Raw genomic sequence first — 22,096 nt, 5'->3', positions numbered from 1 at the left:
AAGAGGTGGGGGAGTACAGAAGGGAAAGAGGAGAAAGTAAGGGGGGAAGAGAGGAGGTTGTGGGGAGAAGAAGGAAAGGGGGAGGAAGAAAAGGAGATATGGGGACAGGGAGAGGATGAGGAGAAGGAAGAGGACTATTTGTTTTGTGGCTGAGAAATGGGGTTTAGGATTTTCTGTGTCAGGAAATCTGATGGCCTTTTTTCAGTCTTTATCCTCCTTGAGTCTGACAAGCCCCACCATCATCTGAATATTTGGTCATCTCTTGTCCGCTGTTCTTTTCCTCTCTACTGTTTTTCCTATTTCTTTGCTGTTTTTTTCTAAGCCCTCTTTATTGCATCAGTGTTCAAGTCCTGTTTGCTCTCTTATAGGAAGCTTCCAAGTTTCTGTCCTGAGCTTTTTCATCTGCTCTCTACATTCTCTCCCTTGGTGATCCCATCAACTCCCACTGGAGTTGGAGTTCTCTTCTCCAGAAGAGAAACTGGAGATGGTTTAACTGTCATCTCCATTCTGATGGCTTTGACAAATGCATCTATCCATCCTGTTCCCACAGTTTTGTGGCTTTTCTGTCAGGCATTCCTGAAAGTCCTTATCTCCCCTTTCTTGAAATCTCAGGATAACCTCCTTAGACAAGAGAAAGGCCAGCTTTCTGCTGGACTCCTTAGAGAGTTGCAAAATTCCCTCCCCCTCATGTTCCAAATGAGAAATTCAAATCTTCTAATCTTTTGCTGTTCATAAGATTATTCTCTGGTCAGAAAGGGAAATAGGAGACATGAGCTCTCCTTTTCTTCCCCTTAGCAGTTTGTCAGGACCACTCTCCTCTCCTCCATGTACAGCCTTGAATGCTAGAATTTGGACTGTCTTTGCTCCTATATAAGCCTAGGACATGGACATAACTTTATGAATTTCTTTAACCAACCCTGATACAGTTCCTATAAAAGAATAATTTCATTTACTCCTACTCAAATTGATGAACTAGTTTCCTTTGCTGAATCAGTGTCCCTTCACAAGAACATAAACAAGATTCATCCCAGACGACTCCTCCTCCTCCTCTTCCTCTTCTTCTTCTTCTTCTTCTTCTTCTTCTTCTTCTTCTTCTTCTTCTTCTTCTTCTTCTTCTTCTTCTTCTTCTTCTTCTTCTTCTTCTTCTTCTTCTTCTTCCTCTTCCTCTTCCTCTTCTTCCTTCTTCTTCCTCTTCTTCTTCTTCCTTCTTCTTCCTCTTCTTCTTCCTTCTTCTTCTTCTTCCTTCTTCCTCTTCTTCTCTTTCCTTCTTCCTCTTCTTCTTCTTCTTCTTCTTCTTCCTTCTTCTTCTTCTTCCTTCTAATTCTTCTTCTTCCTCTAATTCTCCCCCCCCTTCTACTTAGTTGCCTAATAAGATTTTATGGGTTCACGCTTATTTTGATGCCCCTGACAGACTGACTAATTGAAGTTTTCACACATTTTAATCCATCCCTCACACAACTCCTAGAACAAGCTTCTTAAGGTACAACTCTAATCATTTTGCTATTTTGCCTCTAAACTGTGAATGCTTTCTATTGCCCAGAAATAACAAAAGGTTGGCACTTAAGGGGGCATTAATCCCCAGTTGACTCCCAATTACCTTTCCAGCCTTATTTCATACTACTCCCTTTTCTGTTCTCTTTGTTATTGCCACACTCAACCTCTAGCCATTGCCTGATTTAAAACCTTTTCTCCCATTTCCCAGTATTTGCATAAGCCATCTCTCCTGCTTGGGAAGAACTTCCTCAGTTTTCCTTTTTGATTTCTTTCTCCAACCCCCAGCTCAGAAGTTCCCTTCTCAGTGAAGCATTTTCTGATTCCTCTGCCTCACATTTGGTGATACTTTCTCTTTCCTTACTCTAAAGGATAGAGTGTATTGATAGACAGTCTTGTTCAGTTGTATCTCACTCTTTGTGATCCATTTTCTTGGAAAAGACATTGAAGCAGTTTGCCATTTCCTTCTTCAACTTACTTTATACACGGAGAAATTGAGACAATCACCCAGCTAATAGGCCTGGCACTCTCTCCACTGTGGCACCTACTTGCCCTAGATATTCTTAAAGCCTATGATAAACAGGTCTAACTTCCCCTCTTCCCCAATATCTTTGCAATAAGCAGACATAACTACTGAGTAAAGTCAAGACTCAAACATGTTCAAACCACATGTCAAGTGTAACTGAAGGGAGTTTGCCTCTAAACTTGTGAAGTGGCCAAGATACAAGTAGAGTAAAAAAAACCCATTGGTGACATCCATCTGAATTCATCCTCTGTCATGGCGACAAAGAAGTGCTAAACCAATGGCTAAGTTATGGCCATTGATAGAAACAGGAGTTTATGGTGGCAATTCTGAAACATATCACTACTTTAAGAAACTAGTATAAGAAATACATATTTAAATCTCAATGTAGATTATACAAGGGAATATACAGACTAGGTAATGCATTCCTGTGTAGTTAAGAAGAAAAATTCAAAACATATTTAAGCCTAATAAAACATGACCTTGTGGATAGAATTACACATAATATGTTTACTATTCTTCACTGACATACAAGAGACAAATTCCCACACAGAAGTAAAAGTAATCTGAAGAACTCAAGCACTAAAGCAAATTGAAACGAATCTATTATCAGACATATTCTATATAACCTGCAATCTCCTTGATATGATATTCATTAAAAAAAAACCATTAAGAGCAATGTTTTTGATAGGTATTACGATGCCAGTGTAATCATACCTCATGAAAGGACTATCTCTAGTGAGGTCTATGTATGATGAGGGCTCTCTCCCTTCCTGTAGCATGGAGAGTATCACTGTGTGGCTCCAAGGGTTCAGAACAGACATCTTTAACGTCTTTTCCTCCCACTCTTCTTCAATGGAGACTTTCGTTCTTACCAGGAAGGCAAGCAGGAGGTGGGGATGGAGGTTACTCTCTCTCCTCAGAGTGACAGGGCACCTCTAGAAGTATATCTATTGTTAGTCTACAGAATATGATCAGATTTAATCTAACTTCTGATCAGTATCATTATTAATGAGGAAGCAGGACCTCAAGTTTTACAAGACCTGATCCTTTCCCCACCAAATGTCACTTTTACAATGGCCATGTGGCAAACAACAAAGAAACACATTTATCCAAATGGTAGCAAGACAGAAATTAAAACAGTGACTCAATAAGGGATGAGTTTACCTCTTTATGTGCCCTTATTAATGACAAAAAATTATTTGTTATTTTTTTTTCACCAAGTAATAGGCTTTCTATCTGAACCTTGTTGGAAAAAGGAGATAAGACAATAAAAACCACAATGATAATATTGGGATAATAATGCTAAACAGTTTAGTGGTGAAGTGGATAGAGTTCTATACGAAGAATCAAGAAGACCTAAATTCAAATTCTACCTACTAGCTCTGTGATCCTGGGAAAACCTTCTATTTATCTCAGTTTCCTTGGGAATAGGGCTGATAATAATAGTACTTACCTCCCAAGGTTATTATGAAGATAAAATGAAATAATATTTGGAAGCACTTCACATACCTTGACAACTAGCTATTATTTGACAAGGCAGCTAGGTGACATGTGGAGAGAGTGCTGTGACTAGAGTCAGGAAGATTATGATAGTGTACTTCTCATGTCTCGCAATCAATATTCAATCAATCAATGTACTTTTCATGTCTCACAATCAATATTTAAGAGTGAGTTTCCTTATGTTGCTTCTTCTGATCTCTGTGTGAGCGTTTGCCTTGTGCAAATTCTTTGTAAAACAGTTATTTAGATTAATGTATATTTGGTATTCAAATAACATGGCCAGACCACCAATGTGGTGCCTCGTTTATGTAAGAATTCCCCCCCCCATTTTATCTCTCTCTTTTTCCTGTGCATCATTCTTTCTTATCACTACATTCTTTTCTTGAAGATCATCTCAATATAATCACCTGATACCCAGTCCATCTATTTATGATCTCCTATTTATGGAGATGCCCTCTAACTCCCATAATAATGATAAAATTCTTAGGAGTTACACATATTATCTTCCCATATAGAAATGTAAACAGTTTAACTCCATGGAGTCTCTTATGATTTTACTTTCATTTTTACCTGTTTATGCTTCCCTTGAATCTTCTGTTCAAATGTTGAATTTTCTATTCAGCTCTGGTGTTTTTATTAGGAATTCTTGGAAGTCTCTTATTTCATGAAATTTACATCCCCCCCCCCCCCCCGCCAAGAATAATACTTAGTTTTTCTGCATAAGTCACTCTTAAATATAATCCTAAATTCTTTACCCTTTGGAATATCATATTCCAAGATCCCCACTTTAATGTGGAAGCGGTACTAAATCTTGTGTAATCTTGATACAAGTTTATCTTAATTTTTAAATGTAACTTTAATAAGTTACTTCTATATCTATCTTATTCTCTTTTAACAACTCTTTTTCTTCCTCGCTGAAATTGTTTCTTTGTATTGTTAGAATTCTGTCCTTGAAGAAATACAAAAAACATTGTTGCCATAGAATGACATTGGAGATACAAAGAAAACAAAAAATAGTCCTCTCAAAGGACTCACAATTTAATGTAACAATTAGATAAAAATAAGAAAAGTTCAGGATAAATTGAGAACTAAGATAAGGAAGACTGAGAGAGGCTTTCTGAAGAAGGGAGGACTTTAGTTGATAGTTGGAGAAAGCCAGGGAAGCCGAGGCAGAATGAAGTGAAAATAAACAAGATGGGGCCTAGCCAGGAAAACCAGGAGTCAAGAGATGAAGTGTAGAGTCAAGAATAAAGAGCTGATGTCCGATTGTTGAGCAGGAGAGGAATGGTATATAAGAAGATGGGTTAGGGAGGGGCTGGTTTTTTTTTAACAATCTATCTTCCAAATGTTTTTTTTTTCTTTTTTCTTTTTTCATTTAGCTTTTATTTATAAAATATTCATGGGTAATTTTTCAAATTGACCCATATAAAAACCTTTTTTCCAACTTTTCCCTTCCTGGATGACAGGTAGTCCAATACATGGTGTTTTTTCTGTTTAAAGGCATTTAATAAAATACTTGTTGAATTATTTAACTGAAAGAAAGGAGGAAAGGGAAACCAAGACAAGAAAGACCTAGTGGGGAATATTGAACCCTGCTCTGGATCTTAAACTAACCTAGGAAATTACTTTTAACTGTTAGATTTTTAAAGGTACTAAGTCATGGAATTGATGAGATAAATGATTCTTTAATTTAATGTACTTAGTATTACTATAATTCCACAAGATTCACATTAAGAGAGATATATAAGGAGGAGCCGGGAAAGGAGGAGAAGCCCACTAGAGGACAAGCCCACAGAAGGTCCTCAGAGGAGGAGACAGATTTTCCATCTTCCACCTTGTGCTGGTGAGACTGAAGCAGAAACCTTTGAGTCTGGGAGATTCAAACCAGAGCTCAAGTTCCAGAACCAAGACTACAGAAGGCCCTAAGAAAGCTTACGGGCCACAGGAAAGGAGACAAGATTGGAAAGAAACAAAAAGGAGTTGGATTTAACTTGGCTGCATTTGGGTGATTACACTGAACTGAAAGAAGGGCCCCAAAGGCCCTGAAGAACCTGTTCCCAGAAAAACTCTTCCCAGAGGACAAGCTTTCCGCCTCTGTCTTGTTGTTCCGTGTTACATTGATGGTAAATAGAAACCACAGAATCAAAAGGGAAATTATGGGATCCCTTTTTGTGCAATTCTTTATTTTTAGTTTTATTGACATAAAGAGGGATTGAAGAATTTTAAACTCCAAATAAGGTGAGAAAAAAGGGTGAAATGTTTATTTATTCCTTATGGTTAAGTATATGAAGAGAAAAATTTTTAATAAAGAAAAACCTGGGAGATAGCCCATATTTATTATTATCCCCATTTTATAAGCACATAAAAAGGAATTTAGAACAATTTATAAATTTATTATAATTAGATGAGAGGTTAAGACTTTTATAAATGACTATCAAGTCTTTCCTAACCCAAGGTTGAATCCATTACCGAATGTTTTGGTTTTCCCTTCCTGGATGCATTAGCAACCCTTTTCTGAGACATTATAATGAAAGTAGCAAAATGGAGAATCATTTTCAAAACTATTTATCTGGCTTTAGGATGGGTTCTTCTGTTTTTAAAAAAAACCCTAAATAGTGTTTTTAAAGGTTTATGAAGCATTTCCAACAGCCTTGCAAAAGTCACTTGCCCAGTGATCCTCAAATGAAACCAAAGAACTTTTTGACTAATTTTTTCCAGCTGCCAGAGTATCCCCAACATTCTGAAACCTGAGAAAAGGTACCAAATAAGAAACCTGTAGAAAGATTTGGGGTTTAGAGGAATTAGAAACTGGTGTTTTTCCATGAGCCCTCTCCCTCCCTTCTAACCAAAAAATGTACAAGGCCACTTTTTCACAACTTTTTCTCAGCTTTTTTTGTCTAATTAGTAGCTTTTAATAGGAAGAATCTTCCAATTTTTCCATCTTGGGCCCAAAGACATTATTCAAAGGAGTAAAAAATGGAGTAAATAAGGAGAAGGAAATGGAGGAGAGTCTGTCAGGATCAGAATTATCAGGAGGAAATAAAATTTGGGGTTTTTCACAGCTTGGTGTTTTTCTTTTTCAGCTGAAAGGTGGACTAAATATATTCTGAAACCCTTTGTAATGCTGAAATTTTTAGGGAGTCCATAGGATAGTTTGAACCCAGAAAATCTTATTAAGAAACCTGGTTAATGCCTTTTTTTTTTTCCATCTTTTTTCACAGAACCACTTAGGCCCTATAGGATGGCTGCCTTAGTCCTGGATCCATTTAGTTATTGATAAAAGATTAATTTTTGGAAAGTTACAAAAATACATTTAATTTGAAGTTTCCATAATCCCAATGTTATCCTTTTCCTGATCTTTTGGAATTTTACAGTAGTTTTTTAATTTTTCAAAAATATGCAAAGAATATGCAAAGAAATCTGCCCCAGAGAACGATCATATTTTTGAAAAGAAGAGAACACCAAAGTTTATTCACCCTCAAAACTTTGTGTTCCAAATTTTCTCCTCCCTCCCATCTTCCTCCCAGAAAGCAAGTATTCCAAATAGGCTAAAATGTGCAGTTTTCAAACATATTTCCATTTTACCAATGCCACAAGAAAAATATGTCAAAAGGGGGAAGTAGAAAGAAAAAAAAAGAACAAGCAACAACAACAACAAAAAGGTGAAAATATTATATGGTGATCCAATTAATCCCTAGTCATCACCTGGACAGATGGAAAAAGGATTCATTTTAAGAACCTGATGTCAATCTATAGCAAAAAGATGGAGGTAAGGACATGTTGTTTGTTTCGATTTTAGGAGTTATCATGTGAAGAGGAATTAATAATTCAAAAATCACCCATTGTCAGAGTTATAAGAGATCTGAACTACTATCAATACAATCTGGATTTGAAAAAATTTTCCAAGAACATTTCTAGTAAATGGTCATCCAGCATTTACTTGAAAATATTTGTGAGGAGGAACCTAAAGTAGCCCCATTTTTATGGGGGAGTTTTTGCTTTTATTTTTTTTCATTGTAATTTATTCATTGTGATGATTCTGCCTTTGTAAGAAAGAATAAAAATCCCCATTCCATGATAGCCCTTTCAAATATTTGAAGTTGGTTTTTCTCCCCATCTGTCTTTTATTTACGTTAAAACAATTTATTAACTAAAGTTCAAGAAGAAATTATTTGTTTCTTTGGGTTTTCTAAAAATAACAAATCAGTTCAGAACCAGACATTCAAGTGTGGTACTGCCATCAGAATTGGCTTTAAGAGAAAAATTTCAGACATATTCAATTTATGGTGAAACTTCTCCCACCTCATTGAAAAGTGAGAAGGGAAAAGTGAAAAAGGAAGAAATGTCAGAAGGGAATAGGAAACTGGAGGGAAAGGAGGTGATAGGGGAGGAACCCCAAGGTGGGGAGGGGGGGGGGGAAGGTCAAAAGGAGGGGCTGTAGAACAAGTAGTCTCAAAATTTAATACTGGGAAAGGGGGTAAGGGGGAAAGAAGGGAAAAGAAAACAGGGGTTAACAAGATGGCGTAATAAGAATTGGTAATTTAACCATAAATGTGAAGAGGAATTAAAAGAAGAAGCAGAGAGAATATTAAAAGCCAGAATCCCACAATATGTTGTTTATAGGAAACACACCTGGAAGCAGGGAGAACATGCAGAATAAAGGTAAAAGGTTGGAGAAAATCTACTATGCTTTCAGGTGAAGTAAAAAGAGGAGCATCCTGATCTCAGATCAAGCAAAAATAGAAATTGATTAATAAAGAGATAGAAGGGCACTATATCTTGCTGGGGGTAGATAGATAAGAAGCAATATCAAATTAAAATATATAACCAAGGGGTAGCATCTAAATTTAAAAAGAGAAATTGGAGAGCTGAAGAAGAAATAACAAACTATAATATTGGGGAGATCTCAACCTTACCTCAGAATTAGATAAACAAACCAAAAAAAATAAAAAGAAGTCAAAGAGGAAATAGAATAAAAATAGTTGATATGATAGATCTCTGAGAAAAAAAAATGGAACAGAAAGGAGACATTTTCTTTTCAGAGTTCATGGAACCTATACAAAATTGACCATATATTAGGACATAAAACCTCAAACTAAATGCAGTAAGGAGAAATAGTAAAGCATCCTTTTCAGACCACGATGCAAATAAAATTACCTAAAAAACCAAAAGTAGACCAAAAATTAATTGGGGAACTAAATAATCCTATACTAAAGAATGATTGGGGGTGAAACAGCAAATCATAATATAATTAATAACTTCACCCAAGAAAACGACAAAATGAGACATCATACCAAATTTGGATGCAGCCAAAGGAAATAAGGGGAAATTTCATTCCTAGAGGATTGCATAAAATAGAGAAAGAGAGGTCAACGAATTTTTCAAAAAAAAATTGAAAAGGAACAAATTAAAAACCCAGTCAAACACTAAACTTGAAATTTAAAATAAAAGGAGAAATCAATAAAATTGAAAGTAAAAAAAACATTGAATTAATTAAAAAACTAAAAGTTGGTTCTATGAAAACCAACAAAATAACAAACCCTTAGTAAACTGATTTAAAAAGGAAAGAGGAAAATCAAATTGTTAGTCTTAAAAATGAAAAGGGAGAACTATAATGAAGAGGAAATTAGAGAATAATTGGGAATTACTTTGCCCAACTTTATGGAATAAATTGAAACTTAAATGAAATGGAAGAATATTCAAAAATATAGCTTGTCCAGGTTAAAGAGGAAGAAGTAAAATCCAAACAGTCCCATCTTAGAAAAAGAAATAGAACAAGCATTAACCAACCCCTAAGAAAACCCAGGAAGATGGATTTAATTGAATTTACCAAACATTTAAAGAAAATTAACCCAATGCTATATAAACATTTGAAAAAATAGGGATTGAAGGAGTCCACCAAACTCCTTTTTATAACAGACATGGTAATTGATACCAAACCAGGTAGGTGAAAACAGAAAAGAAAAATTATAGACCAATCTCCCTATGAATATCGATGCTAAAATCTTAAATAAAATATTAGCAAAAAGATTAAGAAAATCATCCAGGATAATACATGTGATCAAGTAGGATTTATAAGGAATGAGGTTTTAATAAGAAAATATTAGATAATTGACTATATCAATAACCAAATAAAAAAAATAAGATCATCCAATAGATGCGAAAAGATTTGATAAAACCAACATCCATTCCTAATAAAAACATTGAATATAGGAAAATGGACTTTTCTTAAAAAAAGGGGATATATTTAAAACCATCAGTAAGCATCATATGCAATGGGGAAAACTGAACCTTTCCCAGTAAGATCTGAGGAAGCAAGGTTCCCATGTCAATTATTATTCAGATTGTATTAGGAAACACTAGCCCTCAATAAGAGTAAAAAAGATTAAAGGAATCAGAAACAATGAGGAAACCAAACTATCACTCTTGCAGATGATATGATGGTATACTTAGAGAACCCCAGAGATCTTACTAAAAACTTTGAAATAATTCATAATTTAGCTTGGGTTAAAATAACCCCATAAACCTTAGCATTTTTACATCACCAACAAAATCCAACAGCAAGAGATACAAAAGAGAAATCATCAGAATAACTGTCGAACATAAAATATTTGGGAATCATTCCCAAAGGAAAGTCAGGAACTATATGAGCAAAAACAAAACCTTTCCCAAAAAATGTAATTAAATAATTGAAAATATTAAAGGGTCTGGATAGGCAAGGAATATAATAAAGATGAAATATCCCAAACTAATCTTTTATTTAGGTATACCAAACGATTCCAAGAAAATATTTTAATGATCTAGAAAAAATAACAACCAAATTATGGAATAATAAAATGAGAATCTCAAAAGAATTAATAAAAATCAAATGAAGGTTCTATTACCTGATCTAAAATTATTATAAAGAAGTCACCAAAACCATTTGGATTCAAGAAATAGATTAGTTGATATGGAAAGGTTAGGTTCAAAAGACAGAATAGTCAACTATAGCATTTAGATTTGACAAAACCCAAAGATCCAACTTTTGGGATAAGAATTCATTATTTGACCAAAACTGTTGATAACTGGAAAACTAGTAGGCAGAAATTAGGCATACCCACACTTAACACCCAAATACCAAGATAGATCAAAATCTATGATTTGACATAAAGAACGAGATTATAAATAAATTAAATATAGGATATTTATTCCTCAGAATTTGGAGGAGAAAGAAATTTGTGACCAAAGACGAACTAAGAGACCCATTATTGATCAAAAATAGAAAAATTTTGATTACATCAAATTAAAAAGTTTGAAAACAAACTAATGCAAACAAATTAAAGGGAAGCAAAAACTGGGAAAAACATCTTCAAGTTAAAGGTTCTTATAAAGGGCCCATTTCCAAAATAATAGAGAACTGACTTAATTTATAAAAAAACCAAGCATTCTCCACTTGACAAATGGTCAAAGGATAAAGGCAATTTTCAGGATGAGAATTGAAACTATTACCATTATAAAGAGGTTCCAAATCATTATTAATCGAGAAATGCAAATTAAGAAACCTGAGATACCACCAACCCCGTTGATTCTAAGATGACAGGAAAAATAATGATGATTGTTGAGGGGATGCGGGAAAACTGGGACACTGATACATTGTTGATGGAGTTTGGAATGAATCCAACCATTCTGAGAGAACAATTATGCCCAAAAGTTATCAAACTGTAACCCTTTGACCCAGAGGTACCACTGGGTTATAACCCCAAGGAGATACAAAGAAAGAAAAAGAGGACCCCCTGTATAAAATGTTTGTATGTTTGTAGGGCTAGAAACTGGAAAATACATGGATGCCCATAATTGGAGAATGGTTGGGTAAATTTTAATGAATTTATGTAAAAATTGTTCCAAGAAAACCAAGGATGAATAAAAGGGAGGCTTGAGAGACTTAAAATGATGCTATGAAATGAGCAGAACCCAGAGATCATTATATACGGCCAACAAGATACTGTATGAAGATGACATGAAGTGGATTTTTACAAAGAGACCCAATTAAATTTCAATTGATCAATGATGGACAGAAACAGCTACAAAAGAAAAAACATGGGAAATGAATGTAAAGTTTTATTTTGTTTTTCTTCCATTATTTTACCTTTCTGAATCCATCCGGCAACAAGAAAACTGTTTGGTTCTGCCACATATACGGTATCTAGGATATAATGCATATTGAATATATAGACTGGACATCTTAGGGAGGAGGTGGAGGGTGGGAGGAAAAAATGAACAGAAGTGAGTGCAAGGGATAATGTTGTAAAAAAACCCTGCCATGGGTTCTGTCAATAAAAAATTATTATAATAAAAAAAAGAAAAAAAAAGAAAGACGTCTTAGAAATAAGGAAGATAGTTTCACTGTATCACTGTTTCACTAGATTTGGAATATTGTGTTCAGTATGCCTTCTAGAAAGGATGCTGATGAGCTGGTAAGTGATCAAAGAAGACCAATTAGATGAGTGAAAGATCTTATATTCATACCTTGAGAAAAGGAGTAGGGATATTCAGCCTGCTTGGAAAGAAAAGGTACAGGAGGATAGCTATCATCATATAATTGAAAAGCTGTCATGTGGAAGACTATGTGTCTGGCCCCACCAGGAAGAACCAGGGGGGGACAGGAATTGGTTTAAAGAGACAAATTTAGTTTTAACATAAAAAAATTCCTCCCATTAGAGCTATCCAAATGTAGAAGGGTTACATTATGAGGAGTGGACTTACCCTCATTAAAAAACCAAGTGGCCATTTGGCAGTATGTTTTAGGATTTCTTTTTAGGATATAGACTATATCAGTGATTGATGACATCATTTTCATCTCAGATTCTGGGATTACTCCTTCCCTAATTTCTTTCTTATTCTTAATCTCTCTTACTTTCTTTTTCATCTTTTCTTATCTCTTTCTTTCCATATCTTTTCACATCTTTCCCTTACAAATCCACTTCTCCCAGAACTTCTTCCTCCATCTAATCTTTCCCTCGGATTTCTTTTTTTGTTGTGACAGATAGCTTGTTCACTGATTGGGACTGAAAGATATGCCATCTGTCATAATATATGTGGAATTCTCTAACTTGTTAGAATTTGTTTTTCTCCTCTTCTGACCATCAGTAATGTGGTTTCTGTGATTTATATTCCTTTCCTCAATTGCAGATCAAGAAGGAAGGAGAATTGGACAAGGTTCTGTCATGGGCTAACATCTACCCTTGTGCACACCAGCTGTGGATGGGAGGTTTTATTGGTTTTCTGAACATCTATGACCCTGACTACACCAAGGCTGTGTTCAGTCGAGGAGGTAAGAGAACTTAAGACTTCCCAATGGGATCTATATCTAAGAAGAAATCAGAAGGGTAAATATGGAAAAGAATGAATAGAGAAAGGGAATGGAATAGAGAGGGACCCCAAGCATGGGGATGGACAGAGGGCTGAACTTTTAGTTTAGTTAGTTTAGTTTAGCCTTGAGTGAGATAGCAAAGATGATAGTTGTCATTAGGGCTTATGTTTTCTTTGGCAAAAAGAAGGATCTGTGGACCAGAAAGAGTCAAGAAAAACAATGGCAAATAGAGAACTGAAGACCAAGATAAGTAGGGAGATACAGTGCTTAGCTGCTTTTATGAAGCTCAAATCATTCATCAAGACAAATTCCTTGACAGGGCCCTAAAAAACTGGTACATATGAACATTAAACCATTGGTAATGTGTTTTGGAGATTGTGGAAAATGAAAGAAGTACAACGGATGAGGAGAAAAGGAAAGATCCCAGTTGTTAAAAGCATACGTTAGAACCTGCAAGTTATAAGCCAGTGAGCTTGACTTCAATACTTGTCAAGATTATAGGATGTATTATCAAAGAGATAGTAGGTGAACATCCTGCAAAGAAAGCAGTGACCACAAAGAGCCAACATGGTCTTGCCAAGAACAGGTTATGCGAGACTAATTGATTACTTACTGATTACTTGATTACTTTCTGACAGCATTCCTAAATTTGTAGCCCATTCTTCTGAATCCCACACAGAGGTTATCATTTTCTTGATCTAGCCATCACTCAAAAGTGTTTTACCGCTATACAGTCTTAGCATAGTGTTTGGTACATAGAACACATCATATGACTGCTTTGTTTGTTGACTTACTCTGAAATTCTTCTTCCTGACCAGATTTTATTCTTCCATCTCTAATTTTGTCTCAGTTCTCCTAACCTGATTGGGACCTCTAGTCACTCACCTTCTCTTCCCTCACAGTCTACTAAACATACTCTGGAATTAACTTCTCTCCCTTTGGATCATTGTTCCTATGCTTAACCAGTTTGACTTCTCCTTGTTCTATGTTCTTAAGGTCCTCACTTTCTGCTCATGCCTTTGCTAAATCCTAACTCTGAGCTGCCCTTCCCAGACATCTTCTCCACTTTGACTTGAGTGCTGCTGATGGGCACTGAACTGAATCACACAATCACGGTAGTATAGTTCAAGTCTACATTTCAGGACTGAGGAAGTGATGGTTTCCTTTTTCTCTGCCCCAGAGACAGTCTTGTGTTCAATTCTTGGGGATTCCAGTTTGGAAAGGACATTGATAAGATGGAGAGTGTTCAAAGGAGAGTGACTAGATTAGTTGACTGTGAGTTGATGACATATGATGACAGAATGGAAAAAGCACTGAATTAAGAGTCAGAGGAACCGACTTCAAGTTTGCCTCTAGTGTTGCCTGTGTAATCTTGCATATGTCATTTCCCTCAAACTATAAAATATGGGTTTCAAAACAGTTCCCAAAGTCTCTTCTAGCTCTAAATCCATGATTCTGTTCAGTGGAGGCATTGTCTCGGACAAATCTGGTCTCAGATACTTATTATCTGTGTGAACCTCAGCAAGTATCTTCACCCTCTCTGGCTCAGTTTCCTAATCTATAAAAATGAGCTGGAAAAAGAAATGGAAAGCCTCTCCAGTATCTTTGTGTAAAAAAACCCACAAAGAATCAGACAAGACTGAAAAATGACTGAAGAACAACAACATTCATTAGAAATGTTTAGATTGGAGAAGAGAAGACTTAGAGGCAAGATTATAATTTTCTTCAAGAATCTGAAAGGCTCTTATTAGAAGAGGGATCATCTTTACTGTGATTGTTGCCTATGAGTGACCTAAATGCAATGGGGATAGAGTGGGGGAAGAAATTGCACAAGGGCAGCTTTCATCTTGATGTCAATGTGGCAGGTGCATAGGGTGATCTACCTACAGTGTAGCTTCTCATGTCTCTCACATAGGCATGAGGCCATCCACTTATTCTCTGAGCCGGTTATTGTACTGCCTGTCTTCCCGGATATATTCCATTACTTTGTTGTTACACCAAAATTCTCCCAGATTCCTAGAAGTAATTCTATTAAGGGGCAAATTCACTCTTTCTATCTACCATTCAAGCTGTTTAGCTCCTACCATACATTTCGATTTGAACAACCAGTCATTCAAAATAACGCTTTCAGATCCTTAACAGAACTATTAGCTTAGTAATAAAGCAAAAAATAGTGGTGATAGTGTTAAAGATACTCGCGTAATAAAGCAAATAAATATATCACAATCCACACAAAACCAAATCTTTATCATACACTTTAATAAAAAACAATAAATATTTACTGCCAAGAATGGATACACAACTTAGAGAAATCTGCCAAGGAGAAAACCCATATGCCGCATATGCTCAAGGTAACTCACAACTCTAGAATAGAAAATTTAATGTGTTCTTTCTGTATTAGGAACTGTTCATATAAGTTCTTTGATGAATGTAATTTCTGTATTGAAAAATTATTTTAATTTATAAATTCAATTGAAACTGTATTTGACTAATACCTTACTGGGTAACATTTCAACCACTATAGCTGATAAGGTTCTGAAACCTGTTCATTCTCTCTCTCTCAACCCTACACGCTTCCTCTCTCTCATCTTTCTTCCCTCTGTTCCTGCCTCTTATTACATTTGTGTTCTGGATTAGACTATAGTCAAATTCATTATATTTGTCCCATAAAACTACAACAGCCCTGGCTTTCATATTTTCCTAATTATTAATCTAAAAGTTGTTCCAATCACTGAAATTGATTGTGTTTTTCATTTACACTAAATTTCAAAAAACTGTTACCATCAAAACTCGGCAACAAATGGCTCAGAATTCTATAAATCTCATTGGCTTCTGAGGAGGCTCAACTCAGCAACAAGTCAACAAGCATTTGTTTATCAACTATTTACTGAATCCCAGGCCTGGTGCTAAGGGCTGGGGAGGCAAAGAAAGGTAAGAACAGCCTTTGGCCTCAAGTTGTTTACATCTAATTTTAATCTTTAAGATTAAACTTTTAAGGTACTATATAATAATTAAGAAAAAAAACTCCCTAATGCCATTTGTTATGGATGCTGGGAAAGGAGCTTCTTAGCTGGCGTTGAATTCAACAGACACTGGAAATCCTTCATCCTTGAGATGCTCTGTTTGTATCTCCAGGTTAATGGCAGAATTGGTTCTATTCTCTGCCAGTCTGATCCTGCTTTGGCTTCTCGGAGTTGACATTTGGGAGAAGCTTCTCTAACTACACCTTTTTTCCTCCTCTACAGATCCCAAGGCCTTCGATGTATATGGTTTCTTTTTACCATGGATTGGTGAGTGGGATTCCTCTGCCTCACTTACTTCTTTCACCGACCTTGGCTAAGTTAGAGATAGCAGAAGTAAGTGCAGATCTGGGGTACCTGGACCTGGAGAAAGAAGCAGGAATATCCAATCCCTTCTTCCTCTCTCTTGACATCAGTCTTTCAGTCCTCAACTCACCCGCAGTCCTAGGCTGGTGCCAAATCCTGGCTGGACCTGGCAGAGACTGGGGTCTTGCATTCCAGAAGCTCTTAGGTGCCTGAGGAGATAAACTTCACATACGCCATCTTTCTAAGCTTGAGCAAGGCCTTAAATGGGAACTCAGGAAAACTGGGTCCTATTCCTGGCTCTGTCCCCACATTACCATGAGATCTTAGGCAAAACTCTCCATCTCTGGTCTTTTTTCTCCTGTCTAATAGAGGAATTATTATTCCTCTGGTCCTCTGGTCCTTTATGGGCTGGCTGTGAAGAGAACACCCTGACTTCTTGAAGAATAATAACTATGAAATATCAGTATGATCTGTCAAAAGATCATATCAGGTTGCAGGATATCCTGGGGCCCTACCCTTCCTTGCTCTGTATGTTGTCTCTATTCCTATCTGTGACACTCTATATGTGCCTTCCTGGGATCATCCTCTATCTCTCCTCCTTTTCACAGCCACAGTTATTATCTTTACTCATCTGTTAATACCTTGCAATGACTTCTCCATTGAATTTACTTTCCCTGAGATTATCAACGATCTCTTCTTAAATATTCTATCCAGTGGCCTTTTTCCATCCTTCTCCTTCTAGATTTCTCTGTAGCTTTCATATTTATTTTATTATAATATATATTACAAATTTGTATTTATTCCCACCTTCTGGATAGTCTTTTTTACCTTTCTATCCATGAAAATTCTCTTTCCTCTTTCTTCTGCTCTCTCTTTGACTACTCCCAAGTCTTTTGCTGGATTAACATGCAGCAAAGTATCCTGTTATTTTCAATAAACAATCGACCAATACTTGTTGAATTGGATTGAATTTGTGATTGCCTCAGTTCTCTAGTTTTACTTTCTAAATTATATCTACACATACAGATAGATATATAGATATGGATATAAACATTAAACTAGCAATTATTTATGAAGCACGTACTATAAAGATACAAAGACAAATATGAAGCAGTCTCTGCTCTGTGGAGCTTACATTCTTGGGAATGCAGAGAATAACATGAACAAGGTATGTATTAAGTATAATTTCTAGTGGTGTAGGAAGACCTTGTGTCTGTGTGTGTTTGTGAAAGAGAGAGACAGAGACAGAGACAGAGAGAGAGAGAGACAGAGACAGAGACAGAGAGCTTTCTAGTCTTCTTTTTATGCACACATTCTTGCTAAATTTCTTCCAGCCTTTCTCTGTACCTGCTATTTTACAGGCAATCTTTAACTTGGCAGGGGGAAGCTTCCTAAAAAATAGCACAAAGTTAAAAAAAAACATAAATGTTGCTACCTTGACCATGTGGGAATAAGGGGCTAGGTATCTTTGAAAATATCAGCTGTGGTCTTTCCCTAGTGATTGCTGAAGATTTGCTTTCCTGCATTCGGCTCTCTATAATAAAACTTGAATTCTGATAATATGTACTTTCTGGAGCAGATTCAGGAACACTTTGATTTTCCTGGGTTTTGCAGATATAACAAATCCTTGATTCTTTAACACCAAATTCAAGGCCCACAGAGGGGCAGACATTATCTAACCTTCATTTGCTCAATGTTCCACTTCACTGACTTTGCTTAGTCGAACTTAGGGCACAATGTTTTGGACACGTGATTGTGATATAAAACACGAGTTTTAAAGGCAAACAATGAAAATATGAAATGAATGCCTGACGAACCCTTTGTTCCATGCTGACAGGAGTCAGTGTGCAGGAGGATACTAACTGCTCCCCCAGTTCACGTCATACCTCTCATTTTTTCTCTACTATGTTTAGTGGGGGACGTGTGCGATCCACCCACACAAAAATGAGAACCAAGTTACTTGAAGTCATGAAAGTTAACTGTGAATGCTAAAGCCTGACTGTGCCTCTGTGTCTTTGCATCAGACTTTTTGTGCTCACCTCCACTCTTGGAATTTTCAGTCTCTTTCACCACTCAGCTCAGGGGACACCTTCCATAGGAAGCTTTTTCTGATCTCCTGTGACTTTGCATTTACTTTTCTGGGGGAGATTATAAGCTCCTTGAGGAGACTGTCTTTTGCCTCTTTTTGTATCCTCAGAGCTTTGCAGGGTGCCTGACACACAGAAGGCGTTTCGTAAATGTTTATTGATTAACTGATTGATCAATACTTTTCACCTGCCCCAGGAGAATGTAACCCCTTTGAGTATGGAGACTTGAAGCAGTCTCTGTGGAGAAAACAAGGATTTTTGTTCTTTTATCCATATAGTGCTATGTGTTTTAAGCTTTAGAATTCTCTTTTTTATGTTCTGGTCTCTTCAAATTTGAATATTCTGTGTTCTGTGGCTCAAGGTCATCTCCCAACTTGCCATTCTTTCATTCACTTTGTGTTTTCTTAAGTAGGTTAAACTTCTCCATTGAGGTTTTATTCCATGTTTTCAGAAGACCCCTTCGATTTCCATTATACTGACGACTGACTATATGCTCCCAGAAGGGGATATGGGCTCCTTGTCCCTCTGAGTTGTCATGTGCGGAGGGATCCTGTGCTGTCCCAATGAGGAAGTGCTGCTCTCTCATGTGTTTTTCTTTCTTATCCCAGGGAAGGGACTATTGGTTTTGGATGGGCCCAAGTGGTTTCAGCACCGGAAACTGCTCACCCCTGAATTTCACTCAGAGGTCCTGAGGCCCTATGTGGACCTGTTTGCTGAGTCCACCAAAGCTATGCTGGTAAGAAGTCACTTGAGACCTGGGTCCAATCCCTGACTCTCCCCCTGGAGATAAAACTAAGGTTGGGCTAGCTTGGAGGGGGAGATTAAGTTGTACTGGACACATTGTCCTTTGGAATAGATCAGAGAAGGAAACTGGACAGCTGGAGAAGGGGTGCCGGGAGAGAAGTGAGCCCTGGGAACAAGCCTCGTAGGTCTATGGGGCTTAGGACTAAAGGGGGTCTCTGATCTCCTGTCTTTCTCAGAACAAATGGGAAAAGAAGATTCAGACTGACAAATGTGTGAACATCTTCCCAGATGTGGGTCACATGACTCTGGATAGTCTCACTAAATGTATCTTTGGAAGGAGCAGTAAGACCCAGACACAGAGGTTAGCGAAAGGGCCCTGAGTATACTGGGGGAGCTACCTTTATCTGGCCCAAGGGAGCAAGCCCCTGGTTTGAGGGGAGACACAGCCCTGCCCTGGGGAGCCCCTGGTCTAAGGGGAGACACAACTCAACTCTATCCTGGGCAGTCCCTGGTTAGAAAAAGAGAGACACAAATCCCACAGGGAAACAACACTGAGGCCTGGGTTTGGGACTTTGAGTGACCCCTCAAGACAGTGCTCAGTCTTTTCAAGGTGTCTAGGTATAGGGTGGGGAGGGGAATGATTACTTAAAATGTCAGCACAGACCATCCTTCTTCCCTCCTCCCTCACCTGTTGCTTCAATTCTTCCACTCCTTGGCCCCTGCAGTGACATCGGATACTTTCAGGCCATCGGGCAGCTCACCTTGTTGATGCAACAGCGATTGGCAAACTTCCATTATCACAATGACTTGTTCTACTATTGGCTCACACTTCATGGCCGAAAGTTCCTTCAGGCCTGCAAGGTGGCTCATGACTACACTGGTGTGTCTCCATCCTGGGGCTGCCCTTCTTTTATTCCTCCTTTTCTCTCTCTCTCCCTCCCTTACTCCTTCTTACCTTTCTTTTCTTCCCTCCCTCCCTTCTTCTCTCCCTTCCTCCTTCTCTTCCTTCTTTTCTTCCTCCCTTCCTTTTTCCCTCCCTTCCTCCTTCTCTTTCTTCTTTTCTTCTCCCTTCCTTTTTCCCTCCCTTCCTCCTTCTGTCCTTCCTTCCTTTTTTTTCCTCCTCCTAATTTTCCTCCTCCTTTTAAGTTAACTGATTAATGAGATCCAGAGTGATTTGTGCTGAAGGCATGGCTCTTAAGAAAGAAATCTGGGTGGTAAACCTCAAGATACCTTGCAAGGTTTCAGTGATCAAAATTTACATTCCTAGGGCAGAATACCTGTAGGTAGCCTGATGTGCTTTATGTGGACAGAAGGAAGAGAAGGGAAGGGAAATAAGAAAGAAAGGAAAGAGCCCCGAGGAGTGTGAGAGGCTGTCCAGACCTGACTGTTCTATCCACTCCATTTGCTCCCATGACTTTGTCACAACCACTTCCTCTAGCTTGGATTTCGTTTCCCCTTTTGCAGGTTGGGTGTTTGAATATATGACTTCTTTCACCTTTTCCAGTACTAACACTCTGATGTCCTTGCACAGACAAGGTGATTAGGACCAGAAAAGCTGCTCTGAAGGAGGAAGAGGAGCAGAAAAAGATTCAAAGAAAGAAACGCCTGGATTTCCTGGACATTCTTCTTGGAGTTGGAGTGAATCTGGGGGTTTCTATGGGATTCGATTCAGGGAAAGCCAGCGTGGATCTTGAAAGTCCTGTTCCACTCTCCTTGTTCCAATTAGTGTCTCCTCTCTCTCTCCTAATTCTGCTGCTGTTCTTGTGCATTTGCTCTTCATCACATAGAAAGGGAGACCAGTGGAGAAAAGAGACTGCTTACCCAGAACTTCCTGGGGGAACCAGGGAGGGACAGGTAATCTCATGCTTATTTCTACTATGTAGAAGCTCTTATTGAAGGGAAGTTCTCTCTAAAGTCTACTTTAAATCCTTCCTGTTATGTCATCCATCCATTTTTTGTCACTTCCATTCCTTCCTAAAGGATGAGAACAAGATTAAGTTGTCAGATGCAGACTTACGGGCTGAAGTGGACACGTTCATATTTGAGGGTCATGACACTACCACTTCTGCCATCTCCTGGTTCCTGTACTGCATATCCCTCCACCCAGAGCACCAGCAGCGATGCCGGGAGGAGGTCCAGGAGATCTTAGGAAATCGTAACACCATCCAATGGTGAGCCCTGGGCCTGCGTTGACTCAATACTTACTGAGAAATGTTCCAGGAGCTGCAGGGATGCTGTCAGGGGTTGATCTGCTCCCTCAGATTCTGCCATTTAGTAATGTTGTGGCCAGACCAAACCTTTTCCCTTTTCTGAGTATCATTTTCCTCTTCCATAAAATCAGGGGATTGGACTTACTTGATCTCTAAGGAATCTTGGAGGATTAAATGTCCAATCCAATGATTCCATTCCCCTGGTTGATTCTAATGGCATAGTAGCCCCCAATCTGTCCCATTGGCAGAGTTTGAGGGAGCTCATCATCCTCCATGAGTCTACCCTCATGGGATAAGTCCTTCTCCTAGATCTTCATATAGCCCTCCTGACCATATGAGAAGCTTTGGGCAAATTCCCTATTTGAGCTTGAGGTCTCCTGGCAGTGGGACTGCAGCTTCCCAGGGAATCATCGCATCTACTTGGGTCTATTTCAGTTTCTAGATCCAAGGCTTCACTGTTTTTCAAATCTTCCTAATCTCTGAACCTTTCCTTGACTATGCAAATAGTCTCATGCTCTTCCCAGAATCACAGAATTAAAGATTTGAAAGTGATTCCAACAACAATCCCAACTTGTGCATGAAAAGAACCTCTACCTTAACATACCCAACCAAGAGATTGTGTCTCTGCTTGGAGAATTCAGTTCAGGGCGAGCCCACGAGCCCTGGGAACAGCTCACTCTATTTTGTCACAACCTATTGTTAGAGAGTTCTTTCTGATGCCCAGAAGCTTTTGCTACTTTTCTCCCTCCTTCTCATTCTGACTTTTGAAGGACAAGCAGGACAAATCTCATCCCTTCTCCACAGGATAGCCCTTTGAATACTTGAAAACAGGTTCCTCCTGAGTCTTTTTTTCCCCAGTTTGA

General features: G+C 37.9%; 1 protein-coding gene across 1 annotated transcript in view; it reads left to right on the top strand.

Moving 5' to 3' along the window:
- The window catches only part of LOC100925276 (cytochrome P450 4B1-like), a 31,103-nt gene that overhangs the window by 934 nt on the left and 8,073 nt on the right, over positions 1–22,096 (top strand). The window contains exons 2-8 of the mRNA XM_031969172.1: positions 12,686–12,827; positions 16,112–16,156; positions 18,888–19,015; positions 19,260–19,384; positions 19,749–19,903; positions 20,555–20,877; positions 21,004–21,194. Coding sequence (XP_031825032.1) covers positions 12,686–12,827; positions 16,112–16,156; positions 18,888–19,015; positions 19,260–19,384; positions 19,749–19,903; positions 20,555–20,877; positions 21,004–21,194 — 1,109 coding nt within the window. The remainder of the gene's footprint in view (positions 1–12,685; positions 12,828–16,111; positions 16,157–18,887; positions 19,016–19,259; positions 19,385–19,748; positions 19,904–20,554; positions 20,878–21,003; positions 21,195–22,096) is intronic.

Source organism: Sarcophilus harrisii, chromosome 4 (assembly GCF_902635505.1).
Source record: "Sarcophilus harrisii chromosome 4, mSarHar1.11, whole genome shotgun sequence".
NCBI lineage: Eukaryota > Metazoa > Chordata > Mammalia > Dasyuromorphia > Dasyuridae > Sarcophilus > Sarcophilus harrisii.
The sequence above is the reverse complement of the archived record's forward strand: the minus strand, read 5'-3'. Positions and strand labels throughout refer to the sequence as shown.